At 36.4% G+C, this 17,117-nt stretch overlaps 3 protein-coding genes across 5 annotated transcripts; all 3 read left to right on the top strand.

Moving 5' to 3' along the window:
• The first annotated feature begins 257 nt into the window (after window positions 1–257).
• LOC106761995 (probable phosphoribosylformylglycinamidine synthase, chloroplastic/mitochondrial) lies at window positions 258–5,462 on the top strand. The gene is made up of 2 exons (XM_022781074.1): window positions 258–616; window positions 1,025–5,462. Exons 1-2 carry the CDS (start codon window positions 575–577, stop codon window positions 5,213–5,215), a joined length of 4,233 nt encoding a protein of 1,410 aa, XP_022636795.1. The 5' UTR covers window positions 258–574; the 3' UTR covers window positions 5,216–5,462.
• Window positions 5,463–8,561: 3,099 nt separating this feature from the next.
• Window positions 8,562–12,544, top strand: LOC111240485 (BEL1-like homeodomain protein 6). 3 transcript variants are annotated; one of them, XM_014645783.2, is made up of 5 exons: window positions 8,562–8,947; window positions 9,227–10,299; window positions 10,951–11,327; window positions 11,431–11,491; window positions 11,621–12,544. In XM_014645783.2, the coding sequence occupies exons 2-5, from the start codon at window positions 9,412–9,414 to the stop codon at window positions 12,314–12,316; spliced, it is 2,022 nt and encodes a 673-aa protein (XP_014501269.1). In that variant the 5' UTR covers window positions 8,562–8,947; window positions 9,227–9,411; the 3' UTR covers window positions 12,317–12,544. The 3 variants fall into 3 exon arrangements, with proteins under 3 accessions (XP_014501269.1, XP_014501267.1, XP_014501265.1); XM_014645781.2 differs by having other exon boundaries at window positions 9,109–10,299; XM_014645779.2 differs by having other exon boundaries at window positions 8,562–10,299.
• Window positions 12,545–14,735: 2,191 nt separating this feature from the next.
• Window positions 14,736–17,117, top strand: LOC106762077 (26S proteasome regulatory subunit S10B homolog B). Its single transcript, XM_022781076.1, has 9 exons — window positions 14,736–15,040; window positions 15,155–15,274; window positions 15,427–15,563; window positions 15,665–15,826; window positions 15,937–16,023; window positions 16,116–16,202; window positions 16,294–16,623; window positions 16,716–16,814; window positions 16,903–17,117. Exons 1-9 carry the CDS (start codon window positions 14,938–14,940, stop codon window positions 16,957–16,959), a joined length of 1,182 nt encoding a protein of 393 aa, XP_022636797.1. The 5' UTR covers window positions 14,736–14,937; the 3' UTR covers window positions 16,960–17,117.

Here is a 17,117-nt window from a genome sequence, read left to right as displayed (position 1 = left end):
ACATAAATAAAATTTTAAATTAAATATAAATAATAAAAATGGACAATAAAATATTAATAGATTTAAAATAAAATCTATTTAATTTATATCTTTTTTATATGAACAAAATAAAATAATATTATACTTAAATAAATAAAAAATCAAAATTATTTATAAAAATAAATATTATTATATTAAAACTAATCAAATAGAATTTAAACAAAATTCATGTCTGAATTCGGATTCGGCTGAAGAAAGACAGAAAAAATGAGGAGATAAACAATCGATCGATAAAACAGAGGAAAGGGAACAAAGAATATAAAATCGAAGAATAGAAAATAGCGCCAACGCAACCATACTTGAAAGGGTAAGAACATTATATTTTATTCATTCATTGGAGCAAGTGGCTGACTGTAGGGTTTTATTTTTGTGCCACTCCAAAACCCTTTAATGTCTTAAGCTAACTACTGCGTTTTGTTTTTCTTCCTTTCTACTTCATTCACGCCCACGCCCTTCTGCTCAGTTCCCTTTTCAAAGTTTTTATTTTTCCCCCACTTTTTTCTGTTTTAGAGTTTCCCAACACTTGATCGAGGACATGGCTGCTGTCAAGGAATTTGGGGTGTCTCAACTCGTGCAGGTTTGATTTTATTCCATCTCTTTGAATTAACATCGTATGATGCATCCTTTTTATTCATGAAATGTTGTTTTGGGTTTCATGATTTGATGATGTATTGGCATGTTTTTGATTCGTTGAAGGTTTGTACTTTTGCCATATCTTTGCTTTGATTTGTCACTTTTTCTTAGATCACTAGGTGCTGCGTGTTTAATTTATCAGATGAAGTGCAACAGTGTTTCATTGGTCTTACCTTTCCCTTGTGTTTTCCCCCCCTTTACTGTTGTACTAACGTATTGGATTGACTTTCGAGTTTGCATCGTTGACATGGCTTTTCATTTTTTAACTTTGTCACTGACTAGTTCGTGACCATGTTTAATTTGGCAATTTAAAATGCATCTTTGCTTATGGGTTTTGTGATTTTCGTTCCAGGGTACTTCTAGGCAAACTTTGTTTTTGAAGAAGAAGCCTCATAGACAGAGAAATCACATGCTATGGGGTACGCTTTGGAATAGGAATTGGGCTCTGGGATCAACTCGTAGAGCTTTGCATTTAAGGTGTCAGGCTCAAGAAAATCCCAGAGCTGTGGTTTCTGGGAGTGTGAGCTCTTCTGTAGAAGAACAACCTGGCTTGGTTCAGAAGCCTGCTTCAGAAGTTGATCATCTATACCGAGTCCCATTTATGCAAGAAAGTGCAGCTGCCGAGCTTCTAAAGGAAGCTCAAGTGAAAATATCTAGTCAGATTGTGGAAATACAAACGGAGCAATGTTATAATATTGGCCTTAGTTCACACCTTTCCACTGGAAAATTTTCAGTTCTTAAATGGCTTCTTCAAGAAACTTTTGAGCCTGAGAATCTTGGAACTGAGAGCTTTCTTGAGAAGAAGAGGAAGGAGGGTTTGAGTCCAATTATAGTTGAGGTTGGTCCCAGGTTGTCATTTACCACAGCGTGGTCTACTAATGCGGTAGCAATTTGCCAAGCCTGTGGATTGACAGAAGTGACTCGTTTGGAACGGTCAAGGAGGTACTTGTTATTCACCACAAGTGAGCTGCAAGATCATCAAATCAGTGAATTTGCATCTATGGTGCATGATAGGATGACCGAGTGTGTTTATTCTCAGAAGCTAACATCCTTTGAGACCAGTGTTGTTCCTGAGGAGATTCGTTATATACCTGTTATGGAGAAGGGACGAAAGGCATTAGAAGAGATTAATTTGGAGATGGGTTTTGCCTTTGATGACCAGGATTTGGAATATTACACCAAACTTTTCAGAGAAGACATTAAGCGCAACCCAACCAATGTAGAGTTGTTTGATATTGCTCAATCCAACAGTGAGCATAGTAGACATTGGTTTTTTACCGGAAAGATTTATATTGATGGGCAGCTTATGGATAAAACTCTAATGCAGATTGTGAAAAGTACTTTGCAGGCAAATCCCAACAATTCAGTTATTGGCTTTAAGGATAACTCAAGTGCAATCAAGGGTTTCCCAGTGAAGCAGCTCCGCCCAGTTCGGCCTGGTTCATCATGTCCACTAGAAGTTGCAGTACGTGAGTTGGATATATTGTTTACAGCTGAAACACATAATTTTCCGTGTGCAGTGGCACCTTATCCTGGTGCAGAGACAGGTGCAGGAGGTCGCATTAGGGATACACATGCTACAGGAAGAGGGTCCTTTGTTCAGGCAGCTACAGCTGGTTATTGTGTTGGAAATCTCAACACATCAGGTTTTTATGCTCCATGGGAAGATCCCTCCTTTACTTATCCATCAAATTTGGCACCACCTTTACAGATTCTTATAGATTCTAGTAATGGTGCATCTGACTATGGCAACAAATTTGGAGAGCCATTGATTCAGGGTTTCTGTAGAACTTTTGGAATGAGACTTCCCAGTGGGGAAAGGCGAGAATGGTTGAAGCCAATCATGTTTAGTGCAGGCATTGGACAAATAGACCACCTTCATATATCAAAGGGAGATCCTGACATTGGCATGCTGGTTGTCAAAATTGGAGGCCCAGCTTATCGCATTGGCATGGGAGGTGGAGCAGCCTCAAGCATGGTCAGTGGGCAGAATGATGCAGAGCTTGATTTCAATGCTGTGCAACGTGGGGATGCTGAGATGGCTCAAAAACTATATCGTCTTGTTCGTGCATGTATTGAGATGGGGGATAAAAATCCAATTATTAGCATTCATGATCAAGGTGCTGGTGGTAACTGCAATGTTGTGAAGGAAATTATATATCCAAAAGGTGCTGAGATAGATGTCCGAGCAATTGTGGTTGGTGATCATACGATGTCTGTTCTAGAAATTTGGGGAGCAGAGTATCAGGAGCAAGATGCAATCTTGGTGAAGCCTGAAAGTCGTGATCTCTTGGAATCAATCTGTAGCAGGGAAAAAGTTTCAATGGCAGTTATTGGAACTATCAGCGGCGATGGACGTGTTGTGTTGGTTGATAGCTTGGCAACTCAGAAGAGTATTTTGCATGGACTTCCTCCACCTCCTCCTGCGGTTGATCTTGAACTGGAGAAAGTCCTTGGTGACATGCCCAAAAAATCTTTTAAATTTAATCGGGTCGTCTATGAGCGAGAGCCACTTGCTATTGCACCTGGGATTGCAGTGATAGATTCTCTGAAGAGGGTACTGAGTTTACCATCGGTCTGTTCGAAACGCTTCTTAACTACAAAAGTTGATAGGTGTGTTACTGGTCTGGTGGCACAACAACAAACCGTTGGCCCTTTGCAGATCCCCCTTGCTGATGTTGCTGTTACAGCTCAAACTTTTAATGATTTGACCGGAGGTGCTTGTGCCATTGGAGAACAACCAATCAAAGGCCTGTTAGATCCCAAAGCAATGGCTCGGTTGGCGGTTGGAGAAGCATTAACAAATCTTGTATGGGCACAGGTCACTTCCCTTTCTGATGTCAAGGCTAGTGGTAACTGGATGTATGCTGCCAAGCTTGATGGGGAAGGAACTGACATGTATGATGCTGCCGTAGCTTTATCTGAAGCAATGATTGAACTTGGCATTGCTATTGATGGAGGGAAAGACAGCCTTTCTATGGCAGCCCATGCTGAAAAAGAAGTGGTCAAGGCTCCCGGAAATCTTGTCATCAGTGTTTATGTTACTTGTCCTGATATAACAAAAACAGTAACACCAGATTTAAAACTCAAGGATGAAGGTGTTTTGCTTCATATTGATTTGTCAAGAGGTAAGAGGCGATTAGGAGGATCTGCTCTTGCCCAAGCATTTGACCAAGTTGGGGATGACTCTCCTGATCTTGATGATGTTCCTTATCTTAAAACGGTATTTGAAGGTGTTCAAGATCTTCTTACTCACGAACTGATTTCTTCTGGTCATGATATTAGTGATGGTGGGCTTCTTGTTTGTGCATTAGAGATGGCATTTGCTGGTAACTGTGGAATTAGTTTGAACATGTCATCTCAAGGTAACAGTCTCTTCCAAACACTCTATGCTGAAGAGCTTGGTTTAGTTCTCGAAGTAAGCAAGAAAAATCTGGCTTTGGTAATGGATAAATTAAACAATGTGGGAGTTTCAGCTGAAGTCATTGGTCAAGTAACAGCCAATCCATCTATAGAAGTCAAGGTTGATGGCGAGACTTGTTTATCCGAAAAAACTAGTATCCTGAGGGACATGTGGGAGGAGACCAGTTTTCAACTTGAAAAGTTTCAAAGACTAGCGTCTTGTGTGGATATGGAGAAAGAAGGACTGAAACATCGTTATGAGCCCTCATGGGATCTGACCTATCTTCCTGTTTTCACTGACAAAAAGTTTTTGCTTGCAACTACAAAACCAAAAGTGGCTGTGATTAGAGAAGAAGGGAGCAACGGAGATAGAGAAATGGCTGCAGCGTTTTATGCTGCTGGTTTTGAGCCATGGGATATTACAATGTCGGACCTTCTCAATGGAAAGATTTCTTTGCATGAGTTCCGTGGAATTGTGTTTGTTGGTGGATTTAGCTATGCTGACGTGCTTGACTCGGCAAAAGGCTGGTCTGCTTGCATAAGATTTAATGAACACGTTTTGCAACAATTTCAGGAGTTTTACAAACGTCCAGACACTTTCAGTCTTGGTGTATGCAATGGGTGTCAGCTAATGGCTTTGTTAGGGTGGGTGCCTGGTCCGCAAATTGGAGGTGTGCATGGTGCTGGTGGTGACCTATCTCAACCAAGGTTCATTCATAACAAGTCAGGGAGGTTTGAATGCCGCTTTACAAGCGTGACCATAAAGCCCTCACCGGCTATAATGTTCAGTGGCATGGAGGGTAGCACATTGGGTATATGGGCTGCTCATGGTGAGGGAAGAGCTTATTTTCCAGATGAAGGTGTGTTTGACAGAATAGTTCACTCTGACCTAGCTCCTGTAAGATATTGTGATGATGCTGGGAATCCAACAGAGGCATACCCTTTCAATGTGAATGGCTCTCCCTTAGGGGTAGCAGCTATTTGTTCCCCAGATGGGAGGCATCTTGCCATGATGCCTCATCCAGAGCGTTGCTTCTTAATGTGGCAGTTCCCGTGGTACCCAAAGCACTGGCACGTGGAGAAGAATGGGCCTAGTCCTTGGTTGCGCATGTTCCAGAATGCAAGAGAGTGGTGTTCCTGAAATTATATAATGTTGCTTTTCATTTTCCCATAAAGTGCTTTCCTTGTTTTAGTTGATGACTTTTCCATCTCTCATCAATAATGAATTGACAGGTTACTCCACAACTCTGCACTTCACTCTATGTAGAATTTCACATGCAAGACAGCTTTCTAGTAGAAAGCTTGGGAATTTTCAATACCCCTCTGTATATTGCTTTTTTATTTAATTGTTGATGTCAGAAAATAAAACAAGTTAAAATGCTTGATCAGTGGAATGAACTCGATTGGTCCGAAAATGGCTTCATGATTAAGTCTTGACGGTTGGTAAATATAATGATTATTGGCTGAAAAAATCGCAAGCGGTAGTGCAAGTGTATATGCATAAATCTTGCGTGGCCTAAACTGAAAAAGAAAGCTTAACCCTATTAAAGTTCATTATTCTTTGTGTATGAAGCTAGCCCTTATCCTCTGCAACCCGGTGTACGTCCTACCTATGACCTCTTTTTGTTTTTTCTGGAATTGAGTCTAGAAACCAAACATCCGTTCTCTCTGCATCTTTCTCTTTCCAAGTTAACACTGTTAAGACAACTTTTACATGAATTTGGTTTTGTTCAGTGACTTTTGATTTTACTTTATTCTTTTTGAAGTTTAATTCTTATGTGTGTAGGCCTTAGATTTAAGTTCTGCAATTGAAACATGATGTTGGTGACATGTTAATTAATGGTGATGTTACTGCATAAAATTCAGTTCATGAGGAACACAACTTCTGTTTCAGCTTTCATCATTAGGCAATTAAAGTTCCAAACTTTGTAGCAACCACCATTTCTGTGACTTCTAGGTGGAAATAAAAAAGATATGACACTATCGGTCTCATTTACTGTTTTTTGGTTGTAGGCTGCCTAAAATTATGGAAACTTATGATCAATGTTCAAGTAATCAAAGGGATTTAATGCCTATGCTGTGTCTTAGGGAGCCTTTGCATAATCTGTATATACCAATTTTGGCTGGCAATATGTCATTGTATTTGAACTCTGCTACATGTTCTGAAATTCTCTTGCAGAAAAGCATATAAATTATTATTTTACTTCAGATTAATATTTGTATAAACATGATGGGGTAATGTTTTTACCTGTTTGAAGCTGCTTCCAAACCGACAGTGATTCTGCATCAATCCCAAAGACAGGGCAGCGTTATGTCAAATCACCTTCACACTGCTCTCTGTGCTAATTCCCTTTCCCTCTTCACTCACTCTTATCTTCTTTCTTTTTTCTTGATTTTTCTTCTCTTCCCTCCCACCATCTACACAGCACAACCCTTTGTCTTTCTTTTCTTTCTCCGTTCTCACTCAACTCACTCATTCTTGTTTCACTTAGGAGATGTTGAGTTGAACTTCCATTCAGCTTCCATCTAAAGAGTAACAAACACAGTTGCAGCAGCATACCTTCATGTTCTCTGCTTCTTATCCTCTGCAACCCCGTGTTAAGTCTTTCTTATGTGCCTCTCTATCATGGCAAAGAAAAACTTACTTTATTTTTCTGGAATTGAGTTGATAAACCAAACTTTGGTTCTCTATGCATGTTTCTCTATCCAAGCCACCTCTGTTAGGGAAACTTTTACATAAATGTGGTTTTGTTTAGCGACTTTAGATTTTATTTTCTTCCTTTTGAAGCTTAATTATCTGTGTAATGCTTGGTATACCTGAGATTGAAGATCTGCAATTGAAGCATGATGTTGGTGACATGATGTTGGTACAATTAGTTCATTTGAGCAGGCTTTTCTAGGAGGGAATCAGAAAAGTTCAGGCAGTATTTGTCTCATTCAGTTAACATTTCTCTATTTAACATGTTTCTAAGCTTAAAATCATGCAATGTATAAAAAATAAAGTAGATAAGGGAAGAAAATGTATGATAGGAAGTTCTAATATTTCTGATAAATGAAGATGTTCTTTGTATGTTTACATAAAAAGTCTGATGGCTTTGAATACGTTTTACAACAGGACCCTAAATTACACCCAGTAAAACTTGAATAACAAACGTACGTAAAAAAACTGCTGCAAAAATTATTTTTATTAAATATTTTAACAGAAAATTTAAAACATGCAAAAAAAAAAATAACGGATTAAATCAATATGTATGTTAAAATTTTACAATAAAAAATAATGAAAAATGAATAAAATTTTACAATAAGAATAAAATTTGTTATTATGTGAAAAAATGAATGAAAAATGAAAAAGAGATAAAATTTTACAACATTATAATTGTTATTATTATTTGTTTACATAATTTTTATTACAATATTTTTTTTAAAAAAATTATTGATAAAAAGTTTAATTTTAAATTATATTACAAAATAAAAATTTATTCACCTTTAAATTATTCTTTTATTGATTATAATTTAAACTCAATATTTTTAGTTATTTATTTTAAGTTACGTTTTCATAATTTTAATTTTAGTTTTTAATTTTTTAATTTTTCCTTCCCAGTTTAGAAAAAATTAAAATAAAATTAAAAATTCCTTTTGAATTTGATTTCCAGAAAAGTCGAATTTTGAAAAAAAAAAAATTGAAACCGGATATAAAAAATTCAATTAAAAATTCGATACTTTTAAAACTGAATTTTAAACTCTTATAATTAATAGGTCTATTTAGAAAAATATATTTTAGTACATCTATTTCATTTTTTTTTTAAAAAGTATTATTTTGGAAAAATAATCTGCGTGTCTTTATAAGTAAATCACTGAAATAACTATAGCAAACAAATCTTCATCAGTGTATTATATATTATTTTTGTGCAATTATTATTAATTTGAATGAACTAATATTTAAGTTGAAAAAATAAACATAAGAAGGTACAAACGTTGTGAGATAATTTATGGAATCCATTGACTGACACAGTACAATGTGACTAAGATACTAGAAATTGATATAGGTATTATTAGGACCCTTTTCTTTACGTATATGTGAAGTGAAAATAAAAATGTGTTATGGATGTTTGTTGCTACACTGAATATAAAAATTTAATATAATTAATTAAATTGAGTGAGACTGTTAGTTTAATTGAATTCAATCTAAATAAAATTAATTGAATTTAGTTTACTTATTTATGAAATTTGTGATTTACAAATTCTATATTATAAATAAATAAATTATGAAAATTATTCTATAATTGATTATTATGTATTATTTTGACGCTATATATATAAATCTATAAAAAGTTAATGCAGAAAGATAATATTTTATGAGTATGGAAATTTATTTACGTGTGTTGAAGCTTGTATATAAGATTGTGAAATAATAATGTAAAAATACAAATAAATTATATATTTTGTTTAGATTAATGTTTGTATAAAGATTAAGGTATATGTAATGTTTTTAGTTGTTTGAAGGTGGTTCTAAAGAAACAGTGATTCTGCACCAATCCCAAAGACAGGCAGCATTATGTCAAATCACCTTCACACTGTTCTCTGTGCTAATTCCCTTTCCCTCTTCACTCACTCACTCACTCACTCTTATCTTCTTCTTTCTTTTTCTTCATCTTCTCTTCTCTTCTCTTCCACCATTCACACAACACAAGCTTTCTCTTTCTTTTCTTTCTCTCTTCACACTCAACTCACTCATTCTTCTTTCACATTATCACATGTTTAGTTTACCTTTTAATCTTGCACTTCCTTTCAGCTTCCAACTAAAACAGTAATAAACACACGGTTGCAGCAGCATACCTTCATGTTCTCTGCTTCTTATCCTCTGCAATCCTGTGTAAGTTCTTCCCGTGTGTCTCTCTCTTTCATTCCAAACAAAAGCTTTCTTTATTTTTTCTGAAATTCAGTTGAGAAACCAAACTTTGGTCTTTTAGGAAAACTTTTACATCAATGTGGCTTTGTTTAGCGACTTCAGATTTTATTTTCTTCTTTTTGAAGCTTAATTATCGTGTGTAATGCCTGGTACGCATGAGATTGAAGATCTGTAATTGAAGCATGGTGTTGGTGACATGCTATTTAATGGTTGCGTTACTGCGTAACAATTAGTTCATTTCAGGAGGCATTCTGCTTCTGTTTCAACTTCCATTTTTGGACAATCTGAAGTTCCAAACTTGGCAGCAACCACCAATTTGTGACTTCTCGGAGGGAATCAGAAAAGTTCACGCAGTATTTGTCTCATTTAGTTAACAGAATAGATTGTGTTTAATAGTTGCGGCTTTTACTTACAGTCTGCCTAAAATTATGGCAACTTACTACCCATGTTCAAGTAATCAAAGGGGTGCCGTGCCTATGCTTTGTCTTAGGGAGCCTTTGCATAATTCGTATCCCGAGACACCAATTTTGCCAAGCAATATGACATTGTTGTATATGAACTCTGGTTCATATTCTGAAGCATTACCTGGAAATTCTCAGCAGCAAAGCAATTGCTTTGTGGTTCCATCACCGTCAGTGGGTGCTTCAAATTCCACAGCTGAGCAGCAAGAAATATTGGCTAATATTGGTGGATACCAAATTGGGATTCATGATTTCAGTGCTTGGAGGGAGGGTAGAAGTGAGATGTTAGTCAGACAATCTATAGATGGACATAACTTGCAGGGCCAGGGATTATCTTTAAGCCTTGGAACCCACATGCCCTCAGGAATTCAACTGCCTTCTGTCCATGATAGGAATCATTGCTCAAATCTTGATTCGTTTTTGGGTGCAAATCCATCACTTTCAGCCAACGAGGGCTACCAAAATGGCTCCTCTAGACATTCTGAAAATTTTCCTCCCGTGTTACCTGAAGCTAGTCATGATTTGAACAAAGCAGATTTTTCATTTCCTGGAATTTCCAGTGTTGGAAGAACGGTTCCTAGCTCCAAATATCTCAAGGCAGTGCAACAACTGCTTGATGAAGTTGTTGATATCCGACAAGCTATTAAAAGACCTGAAACGAGAAGTCACGGAACACATGAGAACTCTCCGAAGAATTCCAAGGAGGGTGGTGAGCTCCTAGAAAACGAACGGCCTTCTGCAATTGGTGTACCAAATTCTCAAGCCTCAGCCAGCAACTCTTCTTGTGAGCTTTCACATGCTGAAAAACAAGATCTGCACAAGAAGTTAGCAAAGCTTCGGTCAATGTTGGATGAGGTAAAACCTATTTGGAAAGATTTCCACTGTTTGGTATCTCTGATTTCTTCATTCGGGTGACCATTCTTTCAGAGCATTTTATTCATATGATTGTTCATTGTGTTCTGATGACTGTAACCTTCCCCAAGTTGAATATTTTAAACTCTTTATATCCAGTGCCTATGTTCATGTGTGTCAGCTTTTGTTAAATAAACACCCTAAACTGTCTTAATTGAGATTGACTTTCTTTCCTTGACGGCACAATAGTCGTGTTCATGATTTCAGTAGTGGTTTAAGCACCTTAAAGTATGCAAATGAAATATGTCAACGTGATATAAGTCCAAATTCTGGATCTACTTCCAGCTCTTGCGTGCTGCAATGGGGTGTGAAAGAAGGAATTTAAATTCTAATGTCTGTACAATTAATTATATCTTTTATGACTGATATCTATCTGATAACAAACCTCTCCTGTGATTATGAGCATAACATGCTTGGATAGAGCTAATTGTTATTTCCTCTCCTTTTTGTGTAATTTAGTACTTAAGATGATGTATATGATACTAATTTTATTGTTAAATACATAACGTTGACAGAAGATTCACCAAGATAAACAATGATTCTGCTCTTTCTTGCAACAATATAGTTTTAATGGGCACCTGTTAAATGATGTAGGTTGACAGTAGGTATAAACAATATTACCAGAAGATGCAGAACGTGGTGTCATCATTTGATGTGGTAGCAGGATGTGGGGCAGCTAAACCATACACAGCCCTTGCTCTACAAACCATTTCATGCCATTTTCGGTGTTTGCGTGATTCAATCACTGGTCAAATTCGTGCAACACAAAAGAGCCTCGGGGAGCATGATGCTTCAGAAAGTAATAAAGGAGTTGGAATGGCAAGACTAAAGTTTGTGGACCATCAAGTGCGACAACAGAGGGCTCTTCAGCAGCTTGGTATGATGCAGCATGCATGGAGACCGCAAAGGGGGCTTCCAGAAAGCTCTGTTTCAATTCTCCGCGCATGGCTTTTTGAGCATTTCCTTCATCCGTAAACCCTCTCATATCTATCAACCTTGATCTTCCGTTTTTTAAACTTTTGGATGCAACATCACCGTGGTTGTTTAATCTGGTTGTCATTTTCTATTTTTCAGATACCCAAAGGATTCCGAAAAGATCATGCTAGCAAGACAGACAGGCTTGACCCGAAGTCAGGTACAAAAATAAAATACTTTTATAACTTGATTCATTGTGGTTCTTTGTTTCTATTGTTGCTTGAAATTATTGATGTAAAAGAACAATAGAGGATGATATTTTTATGTATTTGAAATTTGGTTGAATTAGGTCTCAAATTGGTTCATAAATGCACGTGTGCGTCTGTGGAAGCCTATGATTGAGGATATGTACAAGCAAGATGTTTCTGATGTGGACATGGACTCAACTTCTTCATCTGAAAATGTCTCCAAGGCAACAAAAAGTGATGTCAAGATCTCCAATGATACGGTTGATGATTCACAGCACTGTCAGAGTCCAGTAGTAACCGATACAAATCATGGTGGTGGACAAGCTAAGGACTTTGGATATGATCAAGTTCTTGATGCAAAAATCATGGCATCCACTGGATTAGCTAGTCATGAGGTTGAAACAGAACATAGGTCAGGAAAGCAGTCTGGGGAGAAAAGGCCAAATTTGGATAATTGTGGTCTCTTCTCTGATAACATGGTTGTTCAATCTGATAGAGCTACTAATGATGACAGGTTTATAGCAGTTGGTTCAACGTGCCAAATGTCAGAGTTTGAGAGCTTCAAGTCAGGAAATGGAGTGTCTCTAACTTTGGGTTTACAGCATTGTGAAGGAGGTAATTTTTTGCCTGGTGAGACCCATCTCAGTTTGGTTTCCATGAGGGAAAATGGCATCTACCGCAGTGCAGCTGCAGCTTCTACAGTTGGAGTACATACAGCAGAACTTGAGCACGTTGGTGCTGGAAACCAGCGACAGAGGTTCAGTTCACCTCATATGTTTCATGATTTTGTTGTGTGATGATAATCTGTTGAGACCATTCTGTGAATGGCAAGTGCTGATGTTGGGACCAGTTTGCAGACAACGAGTCACAAAAGGAACGCAGTGGTCCCTCAAGGGATGATAGGACTGACAAAAACAGATGTATGATATCCTGAAATTTATTGGGAAGATCTATAACTTATGATTAATGTGTAGAAGGAAACATGAATATTAGGCCTGTTTATGCAATGAAGAAATTAAGAAACATATGACAATGGTAATAACAAATGGATTGGCTGACTGTCGTACTAATTTTGCAATTTAGCTAATCTAACATCATCAACAAGAATAAAAAGGCCTTTATCCATCAGGCTGGGTCAGTAACTTAGATTATCAGACGCCATGAATTTTTGTTGTGTATTAAGAATAGAAATAGACCATTTATCACTAAACCTTTCTTAATGGTTTGACTTGTTAATTTTTCTCAGTCTGATTCTACCTTCTACTATTAGACTCTGCAATCAAAGAATGGTGGGAATTCGTAGAGTTCTCAAAGCAAAATTGTTTTCCTCATGCCATGGTTTCTTTATAACAGAGAAAGATGATTGAAGGAATTGGAATTGCAGCTATTACAGAAGCTCCATCCTTAGAAAGTTAGAACTGATACATATAGAACATGAAAGTTTAACATATTAGCTAAGTTTTATAGTGAAACGAAAACGTATTTGATAGGTATAAAAAATTAATCCTTGCAGTCTTTGTTCTTGAGATAAAAACTTGATTGCTATTTTATACTTTTGAATTACGATTATACGATTTTAGTTTCTAAACTTTTACAGAATCAATTATTTTAGTCTCTCATGTTTTTAAAGAGTCAATCTGTAACTTTACAATTAAATATCTGAATAGAAAAGAATGAACAGAAGATGAATTTTGCCATTGAGTTAAAAAGTAAAGAAACTTAATTGGCTTAAAAAGATAATCAAAGTTGTACATAACATCAATTAAAGAAAGTAGAAGTCCAGTTCTCATCAAAATATAAATCAGGGTAAGTAATGTACAGACATGTCTTATTGCAAGACATATCTACATATAAAAACACACACACATACATATATTATTATTAGATGTTGATAACATGACAATATGTGAAGAAAGAAGGTGTTTATTTGAATTGGTGCAGCAGGAGGAAGGAAAAAGAATGGGGAAAAACTGGATAATAGATTGTTATTTGAATTTTCTGGAGTGATACAGCAAAAACCACATTTCAAGCGTGAACAGTTTGGCTTGAATTATAAAGTAAAATGAATGAAATCAATATATACATAGGGGCATAGGAAGGTAGCATATGGAATGAGTTTGAGCTACAAAATTGGAACTTGGAGTAAATAAAATGCTAAACGTTGACGTATGGAGTGGTTAATTGAGTGCAACTTGGTGCCCTTCGGCAAGGATATGGAGCAAGGTTGAGCAGTTCCTTCCTCTGAGAACGTTTCTTCCTTTTCTTTGCATCAGAGTGTTCTGGTTTCTTCAAATCCTCCACAGAGTGTACATCTTCCATGCAAACAAATGATCTTGATTTACCAGAATAATACCTAGACAATCCTCTCCTGTTCATGCATTCAACCAAATTTTCAAACACAGAAAACACATTAATTAATATATATTCTTTAGAAAAACCTCTTACTTACTTTTGTGGAAAGCTGGTTCCAAGAGAGCCCATGTTCATTATCAAATTGTCTATTTCTTGGTCCATATTCACGAGAGGCAAGGAAGATGAAAATGCTCTGAGAAGCTCAATTCTTAGGAAAAGGATTTGCTTTGGGGTTCAATAAATATTGTACATTTTTAAGCAAATGATGTATAAATTACCACAACTTTTCTACACTTCCTCCTGATCATTCAAGATGCTACTGTTTTTGGCTGAAATGCATGTTTTTTAAGCATGTTACTGATTTTAGCATGTTACTGCACCAATGGAAAATGGCTAAGAATTTGAGGCTGCCACAACCATCCATTTCAGAGACCAAACAAAGCTTTGCCAATACACTCACCTTACTCATCTACAATTTTTCTTTTCACCTCACCAAACAAAGTATAGATTATTTCTTTTACATAATTGAAATATTTAGTAAACGGTGATATTTTTAAATATATTATTAAATTATAATTAAAATTTATAACAAATAAATTGTATTTTAGATTTACAATTAAAAAAATTAATACTGTGATATACAATCATTTTTAACTATTTAGCATTAAAAAAAAGATTGAATTTGGATATAGAAGAAGGTAGTTTGAAATAGACAAACAATTAAGAAGTTAAGCATATGGTAACAGGTCTAATTAAGAGTGAATTAAGGATTGCAATATGAAAAAAAAAAACAAAAAAAAATTGTCTTGCGTAATATTTACATTTATAATATTTAATCATGTTAAATAAACATATTTTCCCCGAGTGATGAAAATAACAAAAAAGAAATATAATATTTGATCATGAAAAGGAATTGAAAAAGAGAAGAAAAGAAAACATTTATTATTTGAATGTAAGTTTCTTGGTGTGAGAAGAAGCGAAGTTCTTTAAATATGATTCCAAATTCTTTTGGGGAAGATGAAAGAGTAACGCAGAAGGAAGAGTTGGTTGTTGCTGTAACTGAGAGATGTCGGAGGTGACAGATGAAACTGAACGACGTCGTTCGGAGGAGACTTGGTATCGCAAAAAGCTTTCCCTTCTAAGAGATATGAGAAACCTAAGAGGATTAGGTCGCCGACCAACCCTGTTTCTTTTCTTTATCTTTTTTCACCTTCAAGTTTATGCAGTTTCAAATCTTTTTCATTCTTTTGATGTTGTTTGGTTTGGAATTGCGTTGTACTCAGTGAGATTGTTGGAGGAGGCTTTAAAAAGCAGTCTTGCGAAAACTGAGCAAGATCTCAGGTACTTGGAGGGTGCTGGTTTTTGGGTTGGTCGTGTTGTAAGGCCTAATGGCAGTGAACGCTGTAAGCATATACTCATGCATGCATGCATGGATGCATATAACTTGTTTTCTACGTTCAAGATTCAACAAATAGCTTATTATTTGATGCTATAACTTGTTTGGCGGATTGGTTAGAGATGAATTAAGCAATGCAAGCTTTTTTACTCCTTTCAGTTATTGTAGAATCAGAAGCTGGATTTAGATATATAGTTGACTATGATAGGAAGGTGGACAAGGAGAAGATAACTGAAGAAACAAGAGTTTTCCTGCACATGAGGACGCTGACCATCATGGGAATTCTTCCTCGCCAAGTATACATTTCCATGAGCCATTATTCTTGGATCACAATATTTTGACATTTATGCATGGATTCGTGCATTCATATGTTACTGTTTTATTGATCATGTGCCAGGTTGAAGCTGAGGTACAGAATATGATTGTTGAAGACCCGGGAAACGTTAGTTACAATGCACTTGGAGGGCTTTCAGATCAGATTCGAGAGCTCAGGGAATCGATAGAACTGCCTATAGTGAATCCTGAGATTTTTCAAAAGGTTGGAATCAGAACCCCCAAGGTATGTTCACTATATGGATGTTTAATTTTGGGAAGATTTTATATTGGATAAATTAAGATTCATGTTAAAAGGGAAAAAACTACTGATAATGTTTCTCACATACAACGCAGGGTGTTCTTCTTTATGGACCTCCTGGAACTGGGAAGACACTCTTAGCGAGAGCAATAGCCAGCAATACAGATGCTACATTCTTGAATGTTCAATACTTGTATTCTGTTCTCTGTGATTTTTACCTATTGCTTAATGGGGTACTCCATAAAAGAAGTGTACTTTCTTTACTTTATTCTAGATTGTAGGTAGTGCTTTTTCGGTTAAATATCTGGGTGAAGGCTCAAGATTGATTAGGAACATGTTTAGATATGCACGCGATCATCAGGTATTGGAAACTTCCATTGCTTGAAAATGACCTTTTTTTTTTCCATGCTCATCTGAAATTTGATTTTTACTGTTTGCATCCTTTTGTTTAGCCTTGCATCATATTCATGGATGAGATCGACGCCATTGGAGCACGACGTTTGAGCATGAGCTCAGCCGGTGATCGTGAAATTCAAAGAACCCTCATGGAGCTGCTTGACCAGATGGATGGATTTAATCAGCTAGAAAGGGTGAAAGTCATTATGGCTACAAATAGGCGTGATATTCTTGATCCAGCCCTTCTTCGCCCGGGTCGACTTGATCGGCAAATAGAAATACCATTACCAAATAAGAAGTCAAGGATGCAAATCCTCAAAATCCACGCTGCTGGAGTTGCAAAACAGGGCAAAATTGACTATAAAGCAGTTGTTAATATTTCTGAGGTATATATATAATAGAAGTGATACCTGTGCATGCATGCATATTGAAAGTGTTATTTTGCATTATTTTCCTAAATGGTTTTGTTTGACTTCAGGGATTCAATGGTGCTGATCTTCGTAATGTTTGCACTGAAGCTGGTATGTTCGCTATTCGCGAAGACCGTGATTATGCGATTAATATAGATTTCATGAAGGTGAAGTGTTTATAGTTGACAATGGAATGTAAATTTTGACTCACATTTATAATAAACACTTAATGCTTTTGACTTTGTGATCCTTCAGGCTGTGCGCAAACTGGTTGAAGCGAAGAAACTGGAATCAGCACCGATGTTTTTCTGATGTCTGCTCAGTTTGCCACTAAATTGTCCAGCCCATTGTGTTCAGTGATTAAACATGAATTTGATAATGGTTACCATATTACCTTAACCCCTTGGACAAGTTAGAAAACGAGTGGAACACAGTGAATTTCTTTAATTTTGAAACAGTTCAAATTCTAG

Source organism: Vigna radiata, chromosome 5 (genome assembly GCF_000741045.1).
Source record: "Vigna radiata var. radiata cultivar VC1973A chromosome 5, Vradiata_ver6, whole genome shotgun sequence".
Taxonomy (NCBI): Eukaryota; Viridiplantae; Streptophyta; class Magnoliopsida; order Fabales; family Fabaceae; genus Vigna; species Vigna radiata.
The sequence above is the reverse complement of the archived record's forward strand: the minus strand, read 5'-3'. Positions and strand labels throughout refer to the sequence as shown.

What these genes read in the sequence shown, in the direction of transcription:
- LOC106761995 (XM_022781074.1), top strand. Translation starts at nt 575, where the DNA reads ATGGCTGCTGTCAAGGAATTTGGGGTGTCTCAACTCGTGCAG. An exon ending in GGGTGTCTCAACTCGTGCAG is followed by an intron (nt 617 to 1,024) that starts GTTTGATTTTAT and finishes TTTTCGTTCCAG; the next exon opens with GGTACTTCTAGGCAAACTTT.
- LOC111240485 (XM_014645783.2), top strand. Translation starts at nt 9,412, where the DNA reads ATGGCAACTTACTACCCATGTTCAAGTAATCAAAGGGGTGCCGTGCCT. An exon ending in TTCGGTCAATGTTGGATGAG is followed by an intron (nt 10,300 to 10,950) that starts GTAAAACCTATT and finishes TAAATGATGTAG; the next exon opens with GTTGACAGTAGGTATAAACA. An exon ending in CAGGCTTGACCCGAAGTCAG is followed by an intron (nt 11,492 to 11,620) that starts GTACAAAAATAA and finishes TGGTTGAATTAG; the next exon opens with GTCTCAAATTGGTTCATAAA.
- LOC106762077 (XM_022781076.1), top strand. Translation starts at nt 14,938, where the DNA reads ATGTCGGAGGTGACAGATGAAACTGAACGACGTCGTTCGGAGGAGACT. An exon ending in GCCTAATGGCAGTGAACGCT is followed by an intron (nt 15,275 to 15,426) that starts GTAAGCATATAC and finishes TACTCCTTTCAG; the next exon opens with TTATTGTAGAATCAGAAGCT. An exon ending in TGGGAATTCTTCCTCGCCAA is followed by an intron (nt 15,564 to 15,664) that starts GTATACATTTCC and finishes ATCATGTGCCAG; the next exon opens with GTTGAAGCTGAGGTACAGAA.